Source organism: Bubalus bubalis, chromosome 3, assembly GCF_019923935.1.
Source record: "Bubalus bubalis isolate 160015118507 breed Murrah chromosome 3, NDDB_SH_1, whole genome shotgun sequence".
NCBI lineage: Eukaryota > Metazoa > Chordata > Mammalia > Artiodactyla > Bovidae > Bubalus > Bubalus bubalis.
The window spans coordinates 18489127-18504201 of record NC_059159.1 but is presented as its reverse complement, the minus strand read 5'-3'; the positions used below and the strand labels follow the sequence as shown (position 1 = coordinate 18504201).

The 15075-nt window shown below is 52.3% G+C and overlaps 2 protein-coding genes across 4 annotated transcripts in view; one reads left to right on the top strand and one right to left on the bottom strand.

Annotated features, from left to right (window-relative positions):
- Positions 1 to 2585: 2585 nt before the first annotated feature.
- HIGD1B (HIG1 hypoxia inducible domain family member 1B) lies at positions 2586 to 5182 on the top strand. 3 transcript variants are annotated; one of them, XM_006045562.3, is made up of 4 exons: positions 2586 to 2687; positions 3495 to 3659; positions 4286 to 4420; positions 5042 to 5182. In XM_006045562.3, exons 2-4 carry the CDS (start codon positions 3560 to 3562, stop codon positions 5104 to 5106), a joined length of 300 nt encoding a protein of 99 aa, XP_006045624.1. In that variant the 5' UTR covers positions 2586 to 2687; positions 3495 to 3559; the 3' UTR covers positions 5107 to 5182. The 3 variants fall into 3 exon arrangements, with proteins under 3 accessions (XP_006045624.1, XP_006045625.1, XP_006045626.1); XM_006045563.4 differs by lacking the exon at positions 2586 to 2687 and adding an exon at positions 3280 to 3421; XM_006045564.4 differs by lacking the exon at positions 2586 to 2687 and adding an exon at positions 3287 to 3421 and having other exon boundaries at positions 3509 to 3659.
- A 368-nt stretch (positions 5183 to 5550) lies between these two features.
- EFTUD2 (elongation factor Tu GTP binding domain containing 2) overlaps positions 5551 to 15075 on the bottom strand; it is a 36762-nt gene continuing 27237 nt past the window's right edge. The window contains exons 15-28 of the mRNA XM_006045560.4: positions 14032 to 14159; positions 13080 to 13273; positions 11804 to 11915; positions 11024 to 11164; positions 10422 to 10523; positions 9391 to 9473; positions 8658 to 8744; positions 8308 to 8434; positions 8021 to 8108; positions 7287 to 7405; positions 7097 to 7191; positions 6614 to 6767; positions 6349 to 6456; positions 5551 to 6016 (exon numbers count right to left, since the gene is read on the bottom strand). Coding sequence (XP_006045622.1) covers positions 5921 to 6016; positions 6349 to 6456; positions 6614 to 6767; positions 7097 to 7191; positions 7287 to 7405; positions 8021 to 8108; positions 8308 to 8434; positions 8658 to 8744; positions 9391 to 9473; positions 10422 to 10523; positions 11024 to 11164; positions 11804 to 11915; positions 13080 to 13273; positions 14032 to 14159 — 1634 coding nt within the window. The 3' untranslated portion in view covers positions 5551 to 5920. The remainder of the gene's footprint in view (positions 6017 to 6348; positions 6457 to 6613; positions 6768 to 7096; positions 7192 to 7286; positions 7406 to 8020; positions 8109 to 8307; positions 8435 to 8657; positions 8745 to 9390; positions 9474 to 10421; positions 10524 to 11023; positions 11165 to 11803; positions 11916 to 13079; positions 13274 to 14031; positions 14160 to 15075) is intronic.

Genomic DNA, 15075 nt, shown 5'->3' with positions numbered 1-15075 from the left:
AAGCAGGTAACCCCACGTCTGACTCTGGCTTGCACTCTGGGTTCATTAAGTCTGTCTGCATCATTCAATTAGACCCCTCTAAATTAGAATCTATATTAGTGTGACCTGATCTGGAAGAAAGAGATTTATTAAGCGAATTACTAATATAGAAAGTATTAAATCAAAGTAATTATTAAAGACTTGGCATATTAACAAAAATGGTATCATAATTTTATCTTATCTGTTTACTAAAACAGGACTCTACAGAAATCTGTTCTTTGAAGTTTCGGTTACTGTGTGTTCTCAGAGGTTTTTGAAATAAAAACAATTTTATTTCTTCTATTTCAAAACTTACCCTCCACCTTTTAGGTTTCTCTAGCTTTGATTTTAGAAATGGTTAGAAGTCTAGTGCTTTTTGCTGTCACTTACTGTGACCTTGAGCAAGATGTTTAACTCAAGCCTTAGTTTTTCATCTTTTTTGTTAATTATTAATTTATATATTGACCTCGATCGAGGCTTGTGAGATCTTAGTTGAGAGTCCTTTGGACAGCAAGGAGATCGTCTCAACAGGGAGAAGCTGAAATTCGCTCTCCTCAGCTTGGCCCCTGTTCTCTAAAGTACTAAGGAGTTGATCCTGATTCTTGCCCTGTCTCAGCCAGACATTTCCACTCTCCCACTTCTGGCCTAGACTATTGATCTCTGGAGAATTCAAGCCACCACTGGGACCAGGAGAGGCAGCACAGGAGTGTGTGTGAATGCCTGGGAGGAGAGTTCCCAGGGACACTGGGGATATGCGGAGGCCCCGGGGGAGCAACTGTGACCCTGGGTCTCTCCCTGGAGCAGTGAGGCCTGGGGAGAGAAGAGAGAGACATCAGCTGCTGGACACATTTCCAGTGCTGAAAAGTCGCTTTAGGACAGAGTAATCTGGGGGAGAAACAAAGGCCTGGGATGGAGTGGGAGTCTTTACAGTGCACCCGGTCCTTCTCCATTTCTTAGCAAGAAGCTTCTTTGGAGCGAGCCAGACCCAGGTTCAAATTATGACATTCACTAGCTGTGTGTGTGCATGCTCAGTTGCTCAGTCATATCCGACTCTTTGTGATCCTATGAACTGTAGCCCGCCAGGCTCCTCTGTCCATGGGATTATCCTGGCAAGAATACTGGAGTGGGTAGCCATTTCCTCCTCCGAGGGATCTTCCTGACCCGGGATAGAACCCTCGTCTCCTGTGGCTTCTGCATGGGCGGGGGGATTCTTCACACCTGAGGCACTTGGAAAGCCCTCACTGTGTACCCTTGGATAACTCATTTAATCTTTCAGAAGCTCAGTTCCTAGTCCAGGGACAAGCTGCTACTTATTGCGCAGAATGGTGGAAAGTTCTGAAATATGAATACTTGAAACAAAAGAGGTGCTAATGATGGCCATGGTCCTCTCCATAACCTAAGCATGAGCCTGCAGGCAGTAGAAAGGGTTCTGGAGATGTGAGGGAAGTCACAATTGTTTCAAATTCTTGGACAAATCTCCTTAGTCCAGAAAACATTCTTGGAGGGGTCAAGACCAACACCAGACAGGCTGTCTCCCACAATTATGGCATTTACATCCCACATTGTTTTTAAGAGTATTTTTTAAAAACATTTATTAATTTTTGGCTGTGCTGGGTCTTCACCGCTGCATGGGCTTTTCTCTGGTTGTGGCTCATGGGCTTCTCACTGCAGTGTCTTCTCTTGTTGCAGAGTACAGGCCCTAGAGTACTCGGACTTCAGTAGTTATGGGCTCAGCACATGGGCTCAGTAGTTATGGTTCCCAGGTTCGAGAGCACAGGCTCAGTAGTTGTGGCATGTGGGATCTTACTTGACCAGGGGTTGAACCCTTGTCTCCTGCATTAGTAGGTGGATTCTATACCACTGAGCCACCAGGGAAGCCCTAAAATAACTATTTACCTCTGCCGGGTCTTAGTTGGGCCATGCAGGATCCTCAATCTTGTTGTAGCTTTTGGGATTTAGTTCCCTGACCAGTGGTTGAACCCTGGCCCCCTGCATTGGGAGTGTGGAGTTTTAGCCACCGGACCACTAGGGAAGTCCCCCTCTTGACGAGTATTTGAGGCCATATAATTTGGGGGAAAACTCAGGATCTCTGCCCATTTTCGCCTGTATATTCCTGTCTCAGTTCTCCAAATCAAGTCCACCTCTGATCCAGCCACGAACCTCCACAGGATTAAAAGACTGAATTGAGATAGGGGATCCCCTCCATGTGATCTTTTATTACTTTACAGTGCTTGGAGTTTCACAAGGTGGCGCTAGTGGTAAAGAATCAGTCTGCCAATGCAGTGAAATCTAAGAGTTGAGGGTTCGATCCCTGGGGTTGGGAAGATCTCCTGGAGAAGGAAATGGCACCCCACTCCAGTATTCATGCCTGGAAAATTCATGGACAGGGGACCCTGGGAGGCTACAGTCGCAAAGAGTCAGACACAACCAAACATCTGAGCACACTGCTTGGAGCTCCAGCCTGGAACTCAGCAGATGGGGGGTTAAGACTGATGTCCTGACCTATCTCCTCCCATCTCCATTCCTGACTTCAAAGTCTCCTTAAAACCGGACACTGTGTCCCTGACCCCATAGTGGCAGCTCCATCATCAGCTCTTGGCCAGTTCAAAACAGCAGACGCTGAGCCTTAGCCAGACTGCTTGCACTCCACTTTCTAGCCATCTCCTAGGGTAAGCACCGGCATGCTGAGGACCTGTGGGGCCAGTAGTCCTTGCTTCTCCAGGAGGAGAGAGGCAACTAGGGATAAGAAGTTGCCTCAAGCAGGGACTTTTGTCTGGGGGTTAGACTTAGGAGGAGCCCAGCAGGCAGAATCCCCAGTCTGGGGCTCCATCTAGTTTGTGGTAAGAGCAGACATTTATAGGGGTTTACAAGTAGAGCAGTAAGGGTCCCCAGGACAGGGAGGCAGGGGGTTGGCAACTGAAAAGAACCTGGCAAGAGATGGACCTGGAGACAGAGAATAGCTCAGGGACCAGCATTTGTTCCATTAATGTTCAAAATCTGCATGAAACTATACGCAAGTCCACGTCTAATTGTTTCCACCTCTGGCTCTGGAGCTTTGGTCACCATTGCTGTAACACTGGGATGGCTCTGGCTGCCCAGGGCCAGGGCTTCCTCTGCACCTCCCTTGGGAACAACCATCACAGACTCAAGGCCTGTGGGGGACCCAAGGATCAAGGCCTGTTCCTCCCACCCTCATCTGAGGATTTTTCCAGCTGCTTTTCTTGGCCCCAGGATCATACCCATAGGGACGCAGATGGTAGAGGGGGAGGCAGAGAAAACAGTGAAACTGGAATGAGCTGGGGAGAGAGGCAGATGTTGAGAGGAAGAGATGGGAGAAATGGCCCTGGTAGTCCAGCCATCTGAGACAGGACAGCCGGAACAAGTAGTGGCTATGTCAGGCACGGTAAGAGGTCTCCACAGGCAACTTCCTCCTTCCCAGCCCAGACCAACGAGACCTGGAGTTCTTATTGTTGCAGGTGCCTCCTTCTAGGACTGGGCTGAAGCCTAGGAGCCCCAGCTGCTAACATCTGGGTGTAGAATCATGTCTGCTAACAGAGGCTGCTGGGCGCCACCCGAGGGCGAGGACAGTGTGTCTGAGAAGCTCCTGAGGAAGACGAGGGAGTCTCCGCTGGTGCCTATAGGTGAGTGGGAAAGGAAGGAATGGGGGGCGAGGAGGGGGCCTTCTCTTGGAGCACACGTGTCTCCTGGTCCTTTCAAAGAATGAAGCCTTGAACTCGAGTGGTGCTGCCCACTGCCTAATCAACAGCTAGAAGGGAGTGAACCAAGAGCAAAGGTAACACATCTGACAATAGAAGAGGCAGTCTGGGGGGTGCAGGTGGCAGCCAACCAAGCACACGGGATGCCGACATGTGTCAAGATGAGCAGGGGCAGTCTGGGGCCCCTCGGGCTCCCTTGCCCCGAGACCCTGGGAGGGGAACAGAACAGCTATGGGGGCTGGCAGTGGTTGGAGAAGAGCTCAGGGAGGTGGGAGAGTCATGCTGATGGGCTACTTGTACAGGGAGGTGGGGGGGGCAGTTATTGGAAGGAGGCAGTCACTTTGAAAAAATCTTTGAGAACAGTTCAGTGTTCTAATGACAGCCTACTCCACCAACCACCCCCCAGTCCCCTCAGGTGCCCCCCGCCCCAAAGCAGCAGCAGGAAGGCAGCTGGTCATCCAGACACCCAGTCGGCCTAGTGAGTGTCTCTGTTCAGGAGAGCGGTGTGCTTGGAGACTGAGGCCCAAGCATCACTTTCTCTGCCTCTGTAGGCTTGGGAGGCTGCCTGCTGGTGGCAGCATACCGGATCTACCGGCTGAAGGCTCGGGGCTCCACCAAGATGTCCATACACCTGATCCACACCCGAGTGGCAGCACAGGCCTGTGCTGTGGGCGCGATCATGTTGGGTGAGTGGCTGGTGGGGTTGGGGGAGAATGTGGGCAAAACTGACGAGGCACAATCTGGCTGTGAGCCCTGACAGTTACAGGACATGAGTTCAGCCCCTGTTCCCTACACCAGGCTCCACAGCAAGGCCTTGGTGAAACCCTCGTAAGGAGACATTTTCTGGGTTCCCGTTTATTCTCCCGTGTTCAGGGGAAGGTACACAGTCTGTTTCATGAGTCTGTCCTGAGGTGAGAGAACACACAGCCGTTTCTCTTCCTCTCTGGATCAGAAGGCAGACTGCTACGTCCTCGCCGTGTGACAGTGGCCAAGTCCCTTTCTCTCAGACTCTGTTTCCCCATGTGCAATATGGCAATAACCATCGGGGTCCGCCTCTCTCCCTCCCTGCTGTGAGGTTGCTCAGACAACATACGTGCAAGAGCTTTGTCAACTGTCACAAGGCATGTCTCCCCAGGCTGTGCAGCCAAGTGTTTGTAGCAGCTGTTGAGACCTGGGGCGCACAGAGGAGCAGGGAGGTGGACTCTCGGGGGAACGGCTAGTGTCAGCGCCCCCCAGACGCCCGGGAGAGCCAGGCGATGGGTGGAGGGGGCGATGTCATGGGGCGCTTTCCCTTCTCCCTCACACAGGCGCTGTGTACACGATGTACCGAGACTACATCAAGAAAACCGCGCAGGATACCAGGGAGAAGTAGGAGTCCTACAGGCCCAGGGCAGTTGGACCTTGTCAGTCAATCCTGGGTGTGCACCTAATAAAGGAGTTTGAGGCAACTCACCCGTCTCTTCTTCACACAGTGGACAGCAGAGCGAGGGAAGGCTCTGGTCCCCAACTCCAGGGCAAGGACAATCTTCGGGGGCAGAGGAGACCTCTGACCCCAGAGACCCAACCACTCCCCAGCCCTCTCAGGTGCCACCCACAGGAGTGGGAGCGGGGGCGGTAAAGAGGCCTCAGTGCTCATGGGAACACTGAGTGGAGAGGCAAGCACTCCTCTCTGGGGACCAGGCAGGAAGAAGGCTGCAGCTGGGAGCAGAGACAGGGAGGCCTCGTGGGAGATGACAGAGACCCAGAACCCAAGTGCCAGGACGAGCCTGAAGGGAAGAGGGTGGAGCAGCGGGGATGAAAGGAACGGACCAAGGCAGAGGTCAGAATGTTCTGTTCACTTATAAAACATGTCTACAGTCAAACTTCTACTAAAAAAAAAAAATTTCATGTAAATCCTGAAGACAGGGCCCGTTGGGCTTCAACACTTCCAGCCCCTTCTCCTTCCTGGACCCTGAGCTCCTCTCTGTTCTCTGGGAATGGAGCCAGGCTGAGACCATAGGAGGAACCAGGAGGCCGAATGCTCCTCCCTCTGGGCTGGAGGCTTGGGGGCTCCGGGATTGTTGAGGACGGCCACAGCAGCCCCAGACATGCTCTGACCACGTGGAGTCTGAGTCCCACCAGGGCCCAGCTTCAAGTCCAGGGTGTGGCCCAGCTCGGGGAGTGGGAGCTGCCATGACGCCTGGCGCTCACATTGGGTAGTTAAGCACCACATCCTGCTTGGCGAGCTCCAGCAACATAGGATCATCGAAGAACTTGCTGATGCTCACATCCTCACTCAGGCCCTGCAAAGACAGGGCAGATGCAAAAATGAGTCCTGAGTGACTGCGCTGTGCTTGAGTGGAGGGGCAGGCTGGGGGTGGGGCATGTGTCAGCTGAGCTATTTCGGGAGTCCTGCCATTAGGGTATCGTCACAGAGGAGGAGACGGCTCTCCCTTCCCAGGCATGCGGCCCCAGGCCTGGGTGCCTGAAGCCTGGGAAGACCACGTCTCCCCACGCTGTGCAGTAAAATGCTGTCTTTGGGAGGAGGGTCCAAAAGCAAGAAACGAACAGTGATCTAGCTCCTGGCAAGACCACCTGGGCGTGGAGGGATGGCCATGGGCCTGAGGACACATACCTTTCTACGACGGGTTTTGATCATGAATTCTCGGGCCAGGTGGGGAGCTGGCTGTGGCTCCAAGGGGCGGATGACAATGCTCTTGTCCAGAGGGTCACCGGGTACAATCTGAAAGGCAAAGTGGTTTCAGAGCTACCAGGCTGAGAAGCAAGATGCTTCTCTAGGATGCTGGCGATCCCCCTGGAGGCCTGGAGGTGGGCAGGTCAGAGGGGACGGCCTTGCAGAGGTGGGAGACTGCAGTGGCCAGCCTGCACCATCTTCTTACCTGCCAGTGGTGGAAGACAGACAAGGAAAAGGCCTGGCCCTGCGTGTGAGTTCGCAGATCAGTCTCAAAGCCGAAAGAGTCGATGGCTGGGATGAAAGCTTTGATGGTGTACAGAGGAGAGCCTGGGATGGGTGCATCCTGAGTCACGTGTCCCCTGAGACAGAAAATAAAGGCTGAATTCCTACCCCTGCGGAGGCCAAAAGCAGAGAAGCAATGTACCCCCAACAGTTGACCATCAGAGAAAAGAAGAACTGCAAGTGCCCCACAGAGGGCAGGAGCGACTCGGGCTCTTCCCACAGCTCCCTGTGGACGTCAAAAGGGCAGCAGCCTGTGGGCAAGAGTGGAAGACTGACAGGGCAAGGCCCTGCAGACCCTCCCACCTAGGCCTCAGGAGCGGAGGGTGTGGGGAGGCCAGTCCCTCTGAGTTCCTTCTCACTGGAACTCAGGCTCGCCACCCACTTCCTCAGGTGCCTGGTGGCTTACCTGCGCCTGGCCAGGACCGTGTAGACAGCAGAGACACAATCCGCGGGGGCCTGGACCTCGACGAAATAGTAGGGCTCCATCAGACGAGGGGTGGCCTGCAGCAGAGCGGGAAGACAGGGCTCCTCAGCTTGGGCAGAGCTGGGGGACAGCAGTCTCGAGGGCCCCCATCAGAACAGCCCCGCGCGCTCACCATGAGGAAGGCTGAGTAGACGACTCTCCGGGCTGTGGGGATGATCTGGCCCCCGCCCCGGTGCAGGGGCTCCTGGGCAACCACTGCATCCAGGATCTTAAACTTGACATTCCGAATCACTGAAAAGGAAAAGGGGGGGCAGCCCAGGGAGTGGGTCTGGTGCTAGTCAAGGGCGCAGGGGCCAAGCAGCAAGGAGCCTCTTGCAGCACTGAAGCTGTCTTGTAGCCACAAGGGATGTGGTACAGAATCAGCCTGCAGGTGTGTATTCTAACAGCGTATATGGAGGTCAGAGGGTAGGCGGACGTTTGCAGTGTTGGTCTCAGGACACACTCAGACCACATAAAGTGTCTCGAGAAGTTTGTGTTTCTTTTCTGGATGTTTGATTATTTTTGGATGTAGAGTAAATTTTAGGAATTGCACATTTGTCCCCAGAGTTCAATCCTGCTCCATAAACCACTTCAATCCCATCCTCCTGATATCCGTCTTCAAACACGTTCCAGGAATGAAGAGCAAATGTCCACCTAGACGTGACTTCCATTTCTAGGATGTACCAAGCCGTACCACCAGGGCGGGGAAGGAGACGAGAGGAAGCTGGCCAAGGACACCGGACAGCCATGTGGGCCCCAAGTTGTGTCTCCTGCCACATCCCATAGATGAGCCCACCCAGACTATACACCCAGACGCAAGGACCCCAGAGGACCGGGCAGAGAAGGCAGAGGCGCTGGTCAACTTACACTCATCACAGAGGGGCCCCTCCCTGGTTCCCCACTGGAAACCTTGAACGATGCTGTCCTTCACTGAGCCGAGAAGAGCCTTGTCCACCTGCACAGAAAGGGAGGGCCCCTTAGCAGTGACCCTGGCCAGAGTTTAGAGTGGGGAGAAGGTCGGCACACTAGTAAAAGGATCCTCTTCTTCACCGGAAGACACACAGTACTTCCAGGAAAAGAAGAATGCTTTGGAGTTTCTTCCACTCAAGAGCTAATAAGCAAGGGCCGCATGGTCCCCACCAGTCCTGCGGTACCTCCGAAGGCAGGGTATCGTCCACCAGGATGTTTGGGCCAGTGGCATCCGGGCCGAAAGCCCAGATGGAACGGGCAGCCAGCAGATCCCAGTCGTACTTGGTCTGAAAGAACTCTCCCAGCTTCTTCCTGGAGAGGGAGGGAGGGGAATGATGGTGTCAGACAGTCTGGGACTGCCAGTTCCCAGGCCACGGATCCTGCCTTTCTGGGCAACAGTGCCCTCAGCTACCCACACTCTGCCCGGGACAACTGCAAAAGCGGGAGGCAAAAGCACTTCCCAGAGAGGGGGCGTGCCGTGTCAGAGGCTCATCAGGCGCACTGTCTGGCCGGGGAATCGGAATCACGCTCTCACCTGTTCCATGTGATCTGGACCACCTCGTTCTCTATGTCCTCTGCGAGGCCCTTCTCCAGAGGCTCGGCAATCATGGTGATCTTGTTCCTGGTCAGAAAGGAAACAGGTAATGAGGCGGGTCAGCAGGACTAGCAGGAGGGTGGTTCCCAAGAAGAGGATGACAGGAGGAGGAGCGAAGGCAGTGACATCAGGGAAAGCCACGGGGGCAGAGCAGAGCAGAAAGGGCTTGTCTTCTTTCATTTGAATCCATCACTTTAAAAAAAAAGTAAGGCTTGGGGAGAAATGTTCTTTTTTAAAGCTTTAAGCAGGATTAGTATATTAACCAGTCAAACAGCAAAGTTGCTGCTAGGGGAGATTTTAAGATAGTCACATTACACAGAGAGGAGAAGTGGCCATTAAGACACTCACCCTGGAAGTAACTAAGGCAAAGAATTCCACAGCATTGTGAACAAAGGCAAAAGGGATGTGAGGCCTGGGATAAAACTCAGGTACTAGAAGCACCCTAATCTCGAGACTCAGGGTCTCTATTTTCACAGTGCTTGTGGCTAGGGTGGGCTTGGGGGGAGTCCCAGGATCACTAGGACCCCCAGCGTTCTTCTACTTTTATTTTTGGCCGTGCTGCGTGGCATCTACGATCTTAGTTCCCCGCCCAGGGATCGAACCTGCACACCCTGCCATGGAAGTGTGGAGTCCTAACCACGAGACCGCCAGGGAAGTGGCCCCTGCAACTTACTTTTTATTGGGAGTTTCGGCGAAACACTTGAGGGACGACGTTTCCACCACCGTCTCACAGAACGTGACAACAGGGTCAGCCACCTGAGACACAACATACACTGTCAGGCGAGGTGTCACTCTCTTCGAAGGACAACCTTCTGCCAAAGGGGACCGCAAGGTTCCCCTGATACTATCTCTGTGAGAACCCGTCCTAATCAGAATTAGTGACAAGCACAGCAGCAGGCTTGGGCTAAAAGTCTGTACCTTTGAGGAGAAACCTGGAAAACTGAGCGTAGTGCACAATTTATGTTCCTGAGCCAAGAGCAAGTGGAGGATCAAACAAGGGCCTTAGTTAAGAGTCCCTCAAAGTAGCTTTCAACACCCGTATAGCTGTCCCACCACCATTCACTGACACCTGTGGGTCTGTCAGCACTGGCTCGAGACTGGTGAGCGCCCATCCCATCTTCAGCGACCCCTGGCTGCATGGCTCCTCCTGGAAGCTCCCACATGGCCCCCTATCGGGACACCCGGTGTCTTTCAGAGCACCAGTCTTGGCTAAGACAGGGCACTTGAGGGCACTCACTCCCAACCTCCACAGCCTTGGAGACAATGTTTCCACTGGGAGACCAAGGCTGTGCGACAGGCAGTTTAATTCAGAAGCTATATTAAGGTTTCACAGGGAATCCAGAAGAGCCAGTCCCTGCTCCCTCCTTGAAACCATACATGCTGAGCCCTGATCAGCACAGATGGGTTAGTCATGCAACTATTTTCTTAACGAAAGACTAAGAATAGCTCAGGCTTGGGAGCCTTGGTTTTGAATGCAGACATTGAGAATAACATCCCCTAAAGAGGGCAAACCAGATCTCAAATCCTTCCCATGCCGGGAGCAACAGATCTTGCTTTTCCCAAGCAGACCACCTCCTGTACTGCACCCCTCTCCCCTTGGACCTTCCCAGGGAATCAAGGGTTTGGTTGCTTGAACAATCAGTCTGAAGCTGTGAGCCAAGCTCCTGGCCAAGCAGGCTCTCAAGACAGCAGCAGCTGCTTCACCTTGATGTCGATCTCCGAGTACATCTTCCGCAAATCGTGCATCACGCAGTCCAGGTAGAGCTCTCCAGTGCCCAGGATCACATGCTCGCCAGACTCTTCCACCTGAAAACACGATAGCCCTGGGGGTCACAGGCTGGACTCGCCCATGCCAGCCACAGCAGACAGAGACAGAATCTAGGCTAGAAGCTGGGAGGAGGTGCCGAGCCCACTATCGGAAAAGCTGCTACCGTGTTGGTTCCATTCCCTTTGGGAAGGATTAGTGGGGAGCAGTGACCTACGAGTCAGTCCTCAAGACACCTGGGCCACCGAGCACAGCGCTACTGGGTGTGATGTCATGGACTGAATTCTCATCACAGTCATTTAAGAAAAAAATATTGTGTCCGTGGATATAAGCTAACCCTTTAGCCCTGGCCAACTCCTCTGAAAGGTATGTTGGCAGGCTCAGAATGACTCACTCTTCCCTGTGTATCTTCTGGAAAATCAATTCAAAGTGTGCTTTCTAGGCATCAGAGTTGCCTGATAAATGCAAAGCAGCGGTGGCACCAGCAGACCCTTCTGCCAGGGCTCATGGGGCGCGGCAGCGGCTGTGGCCTTGGGCCTACCTTGGTGGTGAGGGACGGGTAGCTCTTGTTGACCTTGCGCAGGCCGTCCAGCATCTTGGGCAGCTCAGAGGGATTGACTGGCTCCACAGCAATCTTGATAACAGATGTGGTGTTGAACTTCAAGGGCCGGAAGATCTGAGCCTGAGACCCAAAATACAGCAGAGCCATGAGGACACCTAGCCTGAGCAGGTGCAGATGGTGCAGAGGTCAGGGGGAAGCTGAGGGCCTACTCGGGGGAGGACTATCCCCCCCACTGGGAGCCAGCGCACTGCTTGGAGGCAACCTGCAGGGCCACGTCTTCCCATGTATGCTGGCAGAACAAAAAGAAGACTTAGAATAAAAAGAGCCCCTCCAGGACTTCCCTGGTGCTCCAGCAGTTAAGAATCCACCTTGCAATCCAGGGGACAGGAGATCGACCCCTAGTCAGGGAACTAAGATCCCACATGTCACAGGGCAACTAAGCCCATGCCCCACAACAAAAGATCCTGCATGACACAAGAATCCCGCATGCTGCAACTACGATCTGATGCAGCCAAATAAATAAATACTAAAAAAAGAGAGAGAGAAAGAACGCCCCTCCTAATTCCTAGGAGCTGAGTCCAAGGAGAATCCAGGGGGATTGGATCTAGAAGGTGGAGCCCATGCTGAGGCCTGGCAGCAGGAAGCAGCAGTGACTCCAGTTCACGCTCCCCTGAGTTCTGCTGCCTGTTGCTCACGTGTGCTGGGCGCCCTGTGATCCTCCAGCTTAAGCCAACCCAGCTGCCTTTTCAGAAACTCTACCTCCTCGTTGCCTCGGGGTTCAGTTATGGTTGCTGTCTTCACAATTGGTTGATCGACACCTTCGATCAGGACCCAGTTGCCAGCAGGAACACGGTTCACTTCGATGTGGTACCTGGAACAGTGTCCAGTAAGTGACAATGAAACTTGGGAGCAGGGTGTTCATTCCAGAAAACCTAACTGAGCACCAGCTCTGTGCCAGAAACTGAGCCAGGAGCAGGGTCAGCAAAAAAAAAAAAAAAAAAAAGCTAGATACATTTTACCAGGGGAGGGATGCAATTTAAACAATCATATGGCCACACACATGTGTGGTTACAAACTGAAGGTGGCATGAAAAAAAAAAAAACCGCAATGTACTTCATGAGCACAACACAGGCAAATCCAATTCAAGCTGGATGTGTGCAGTAAGCAAACCAGTGCCTCAAGGGTGGAATGTAAGGAGTTGCCAAAAGCACCACAGAACGTACTGCAACTCTCCTGTTGTTCAGTCGTGAAGTCGTGTCTGACTCTTTGAGACTCCATGAACTGCAGCACTGCACTCCTTCACTATCTCCTGGAGTTTGCTCAAACTCATGTCCATTGAGTCAGTGATGCCACCCAACCATCTCATCCTCTGTCACCCCCTAACTCTTTAATTTTCTAATTCTTCTAACTCTTTAATCCTCTAGAGAATGGGGTACATCTGGAGGGGGTGGGGGAAGGGGCTGTTGGCAAGACGCAGCAGCCACCCTAGGAACAGGCCAGGCTAGGTTCTGCTTTCTAGCTAAAATGCCAAGCTGATGAACAGATGAGCAGCCCCCAGGTCCAAGCGAAGTTTAATTCTGCAGATTGGGATGTTCCAAGGGATTCAGCAAAGTTGTCTCTCTTGGTCAAAGAATAGCCAGTGGAGGCTGGGAAATAATATCTTTTGGGGAAGAGACATGCAGGTTATGATTTAAGGAACACAGAAGAAGGGAGGCTTGAGATGAGTCAACACAGAAATCCTGCTACAGGAGTTCATTCAAAGCATCCCAAAGCCAAAGGCAGGTCTCCTGGCATCAATCCTGGCATCAGTCTTGGCATCAATCCCAACAGTAGCTGCCCTGTGACCCCAGCAACCTCAGACAGTAAGAGCTAGAAGTCAACACATCTGCTGAGGGAGGGTCACCTTACCCCCATCACAGGCAGCCAGCAGCTTCTGTGTGTCCAAGGAGGACCACCCCTTCATCCCTTCCAGCTTGCTGGGGCAGTCCCAGTGCAGAGGCCCAGGCATGTGTCTAGGGGCTCTGGATGGTAGTACCTGGCCACTGAGATCCAAAGGCGGCCCACGGTGCATATCTGGGAGTCTTCCTCATCCTCCAGGGTGTAGTTCTCCCCCAGTACCTTCACAGGCTGCCCAGCATGGATGGTGCCACTTAGCACTCGGCCAAAGGCATGAAACTGAACTCCATCATCTGTGCTGTACATCTTGGTTGTGTGGCACATCAGGGGACCCTGGAGGTGGGGACAGAGTGTCACCTCAACTACACACACTCTGGATAAGTTCCACTGTCTCCCCCTCCCTTGTCAGCAAGGACCTGAGCTCCATGAAGAAGCAGCCCAGACTGAGAAGACAACGTGGTGATCTGAAAAAATTCCAACCAAGGCCTACCCCCAGCTGAGTTAAGACGTGTCACAGGCATAGCAAAAAAAAACCCTCTTCCTTTTTCCTGCGGGGGATGAGGGCACTGAGGAAGAGAAGCAGGTTTAGGATGGCAAACGAACACTGTCAACTTGCAAGACTACAACATTAACTGGTCCCAAATTTCTTCAAAGAAGAAACTTGTAATTCTCAACTGGCTGTAATGTTTATGCCAAGAAACTAGAGAATGCCTGAGGAATGACTGGGAAAGATTGTTTTAAAAGCCAGGACCAGTGAGATTAGTTACCATTTGTTGAATCTTTCCTATCTGTCATGTACCATGCTAAACACAACCACAACCCTTTCTTAAATCTTACTTACTTCTCATAACTTCCACATACAAATTATTATCACTTTATACACAAAACTCTCAGACTCAGAAAACCTGAACAATGTTCCCAAGATCACATCACCAGGAGTGGTAACATTGGGCTCTGAATTCACGTCATTCTGACTATGCCCAGGGGCAGGGCCATGCAGGGATGGAGAAGGGATTACTCCTTCAACTGAAAACACAGAGTCCCACAAAGCAGGGATGGAAATCAGAGAACGGGGGGGCCATGTTCCTTACGTCGGGGTCACAGTCACTCATGGCCTCGCCAAGGTCGGAGTCCATACCACCGGTATAGGTGTGCTCGATTTTAGGCTTGGCGCCCACCTTTGGAGACGGGATATGCTGCACACACATGTCCACAAAGCCTGTGGAGGGAGAAGAGATGGCCATTAGTATGAACTCTCACAGGGAAAGGGAGTGGGGACTTCTGATCCACTCACAATGGTCAGAAAACTAACAGTGAGAGACTGATTTTCAGCTCTAAAAGCTACGGTTCTGTGATTCTGGGCAGACATGATACCCTGTTTCCTGGGCACATGCTGCTAAAGGATCTGGAGTCACATGGATGCCAGGGAAGAGCAAGAAGCAGGTCTAAGTGGCTCCTTGGAACTGAAGTGACAAAAACTTGGAAATATCCGTATCAGTCCATGACCTTCAGTGAATTGGCACTTACTGAGCTCTTACACGAATAAGTACCTCATCTCTTCTTTATAGATCTACTTAGGACGATCTCCGAACTGACTCTTCCCTCCGGGAAACACTGCACATGTTTCTGTTCAAATAGCTATTTTCTTCTTCTAACAGCCAATAAGCCACACAAGAGAACCTCCATTAGCACCTTGGGGTGCTAGCATGTCCGCTTATTAGTTGGGATCTCCTTTGTCGGATGGATGGCCAGCCAGAATGAACCATTAAAATTATGCGCTTCGGGGGATTCAGATACCTAATTCCCAACAGACTTAGAACCAAGCGATTGCTAAGAGAGCCCTGCGCCATCACCATTTTTGCCCATGATTTTATAGATGAGAAATCAGCCCCAGAAGGATTGAGTGGCTGACCTGGGATGACCCCATGGGACTTGGCCAGAGGAAGATCAGGACTCAGGTCATCTCCCAGCCAGTCTAGTCCTTGTTCTACTACAGCACCTGCCTCCTGGATAACTAAAATACCAGAAAGAGGAGCTCAGGGGAAAGAGAGGTCTGAGTCTATAACTCGTCTCCCAAGTCCTAGTTGGGGGCTTTCCCTACCATTTCATGACACCTACGAGTCTACCTTCCCAAC

What these genes read in the sequence shown, in the direction of transcription:
- HIGD1B (XM_006045562.3), top strand. Translation starts at nt 3,560, where the DNA reads ATGTCTGCTAACAGAGGCTGCTGGGCGCCACCCGAGGGCGAGGACAGT. An exon ending in GTCTCCGCTGGTGCCTATAG is followed by an intron (nt 3,660 to 4,285) that starts GTGAGTGGGAAA and finishes CTGCCTCTGTAG; the next exon opens with GCTTGGGAGGCTGCCTGCTG. An exon ending in TGTGGGCGCGATCATGTTGG is followed by an intron (nt 4,421 to 5,041) that starts GTGAGTGGCTGG and finishes TCCCTCACACAG; the next exon opens with GCGCTGTGTACACGATGTAC.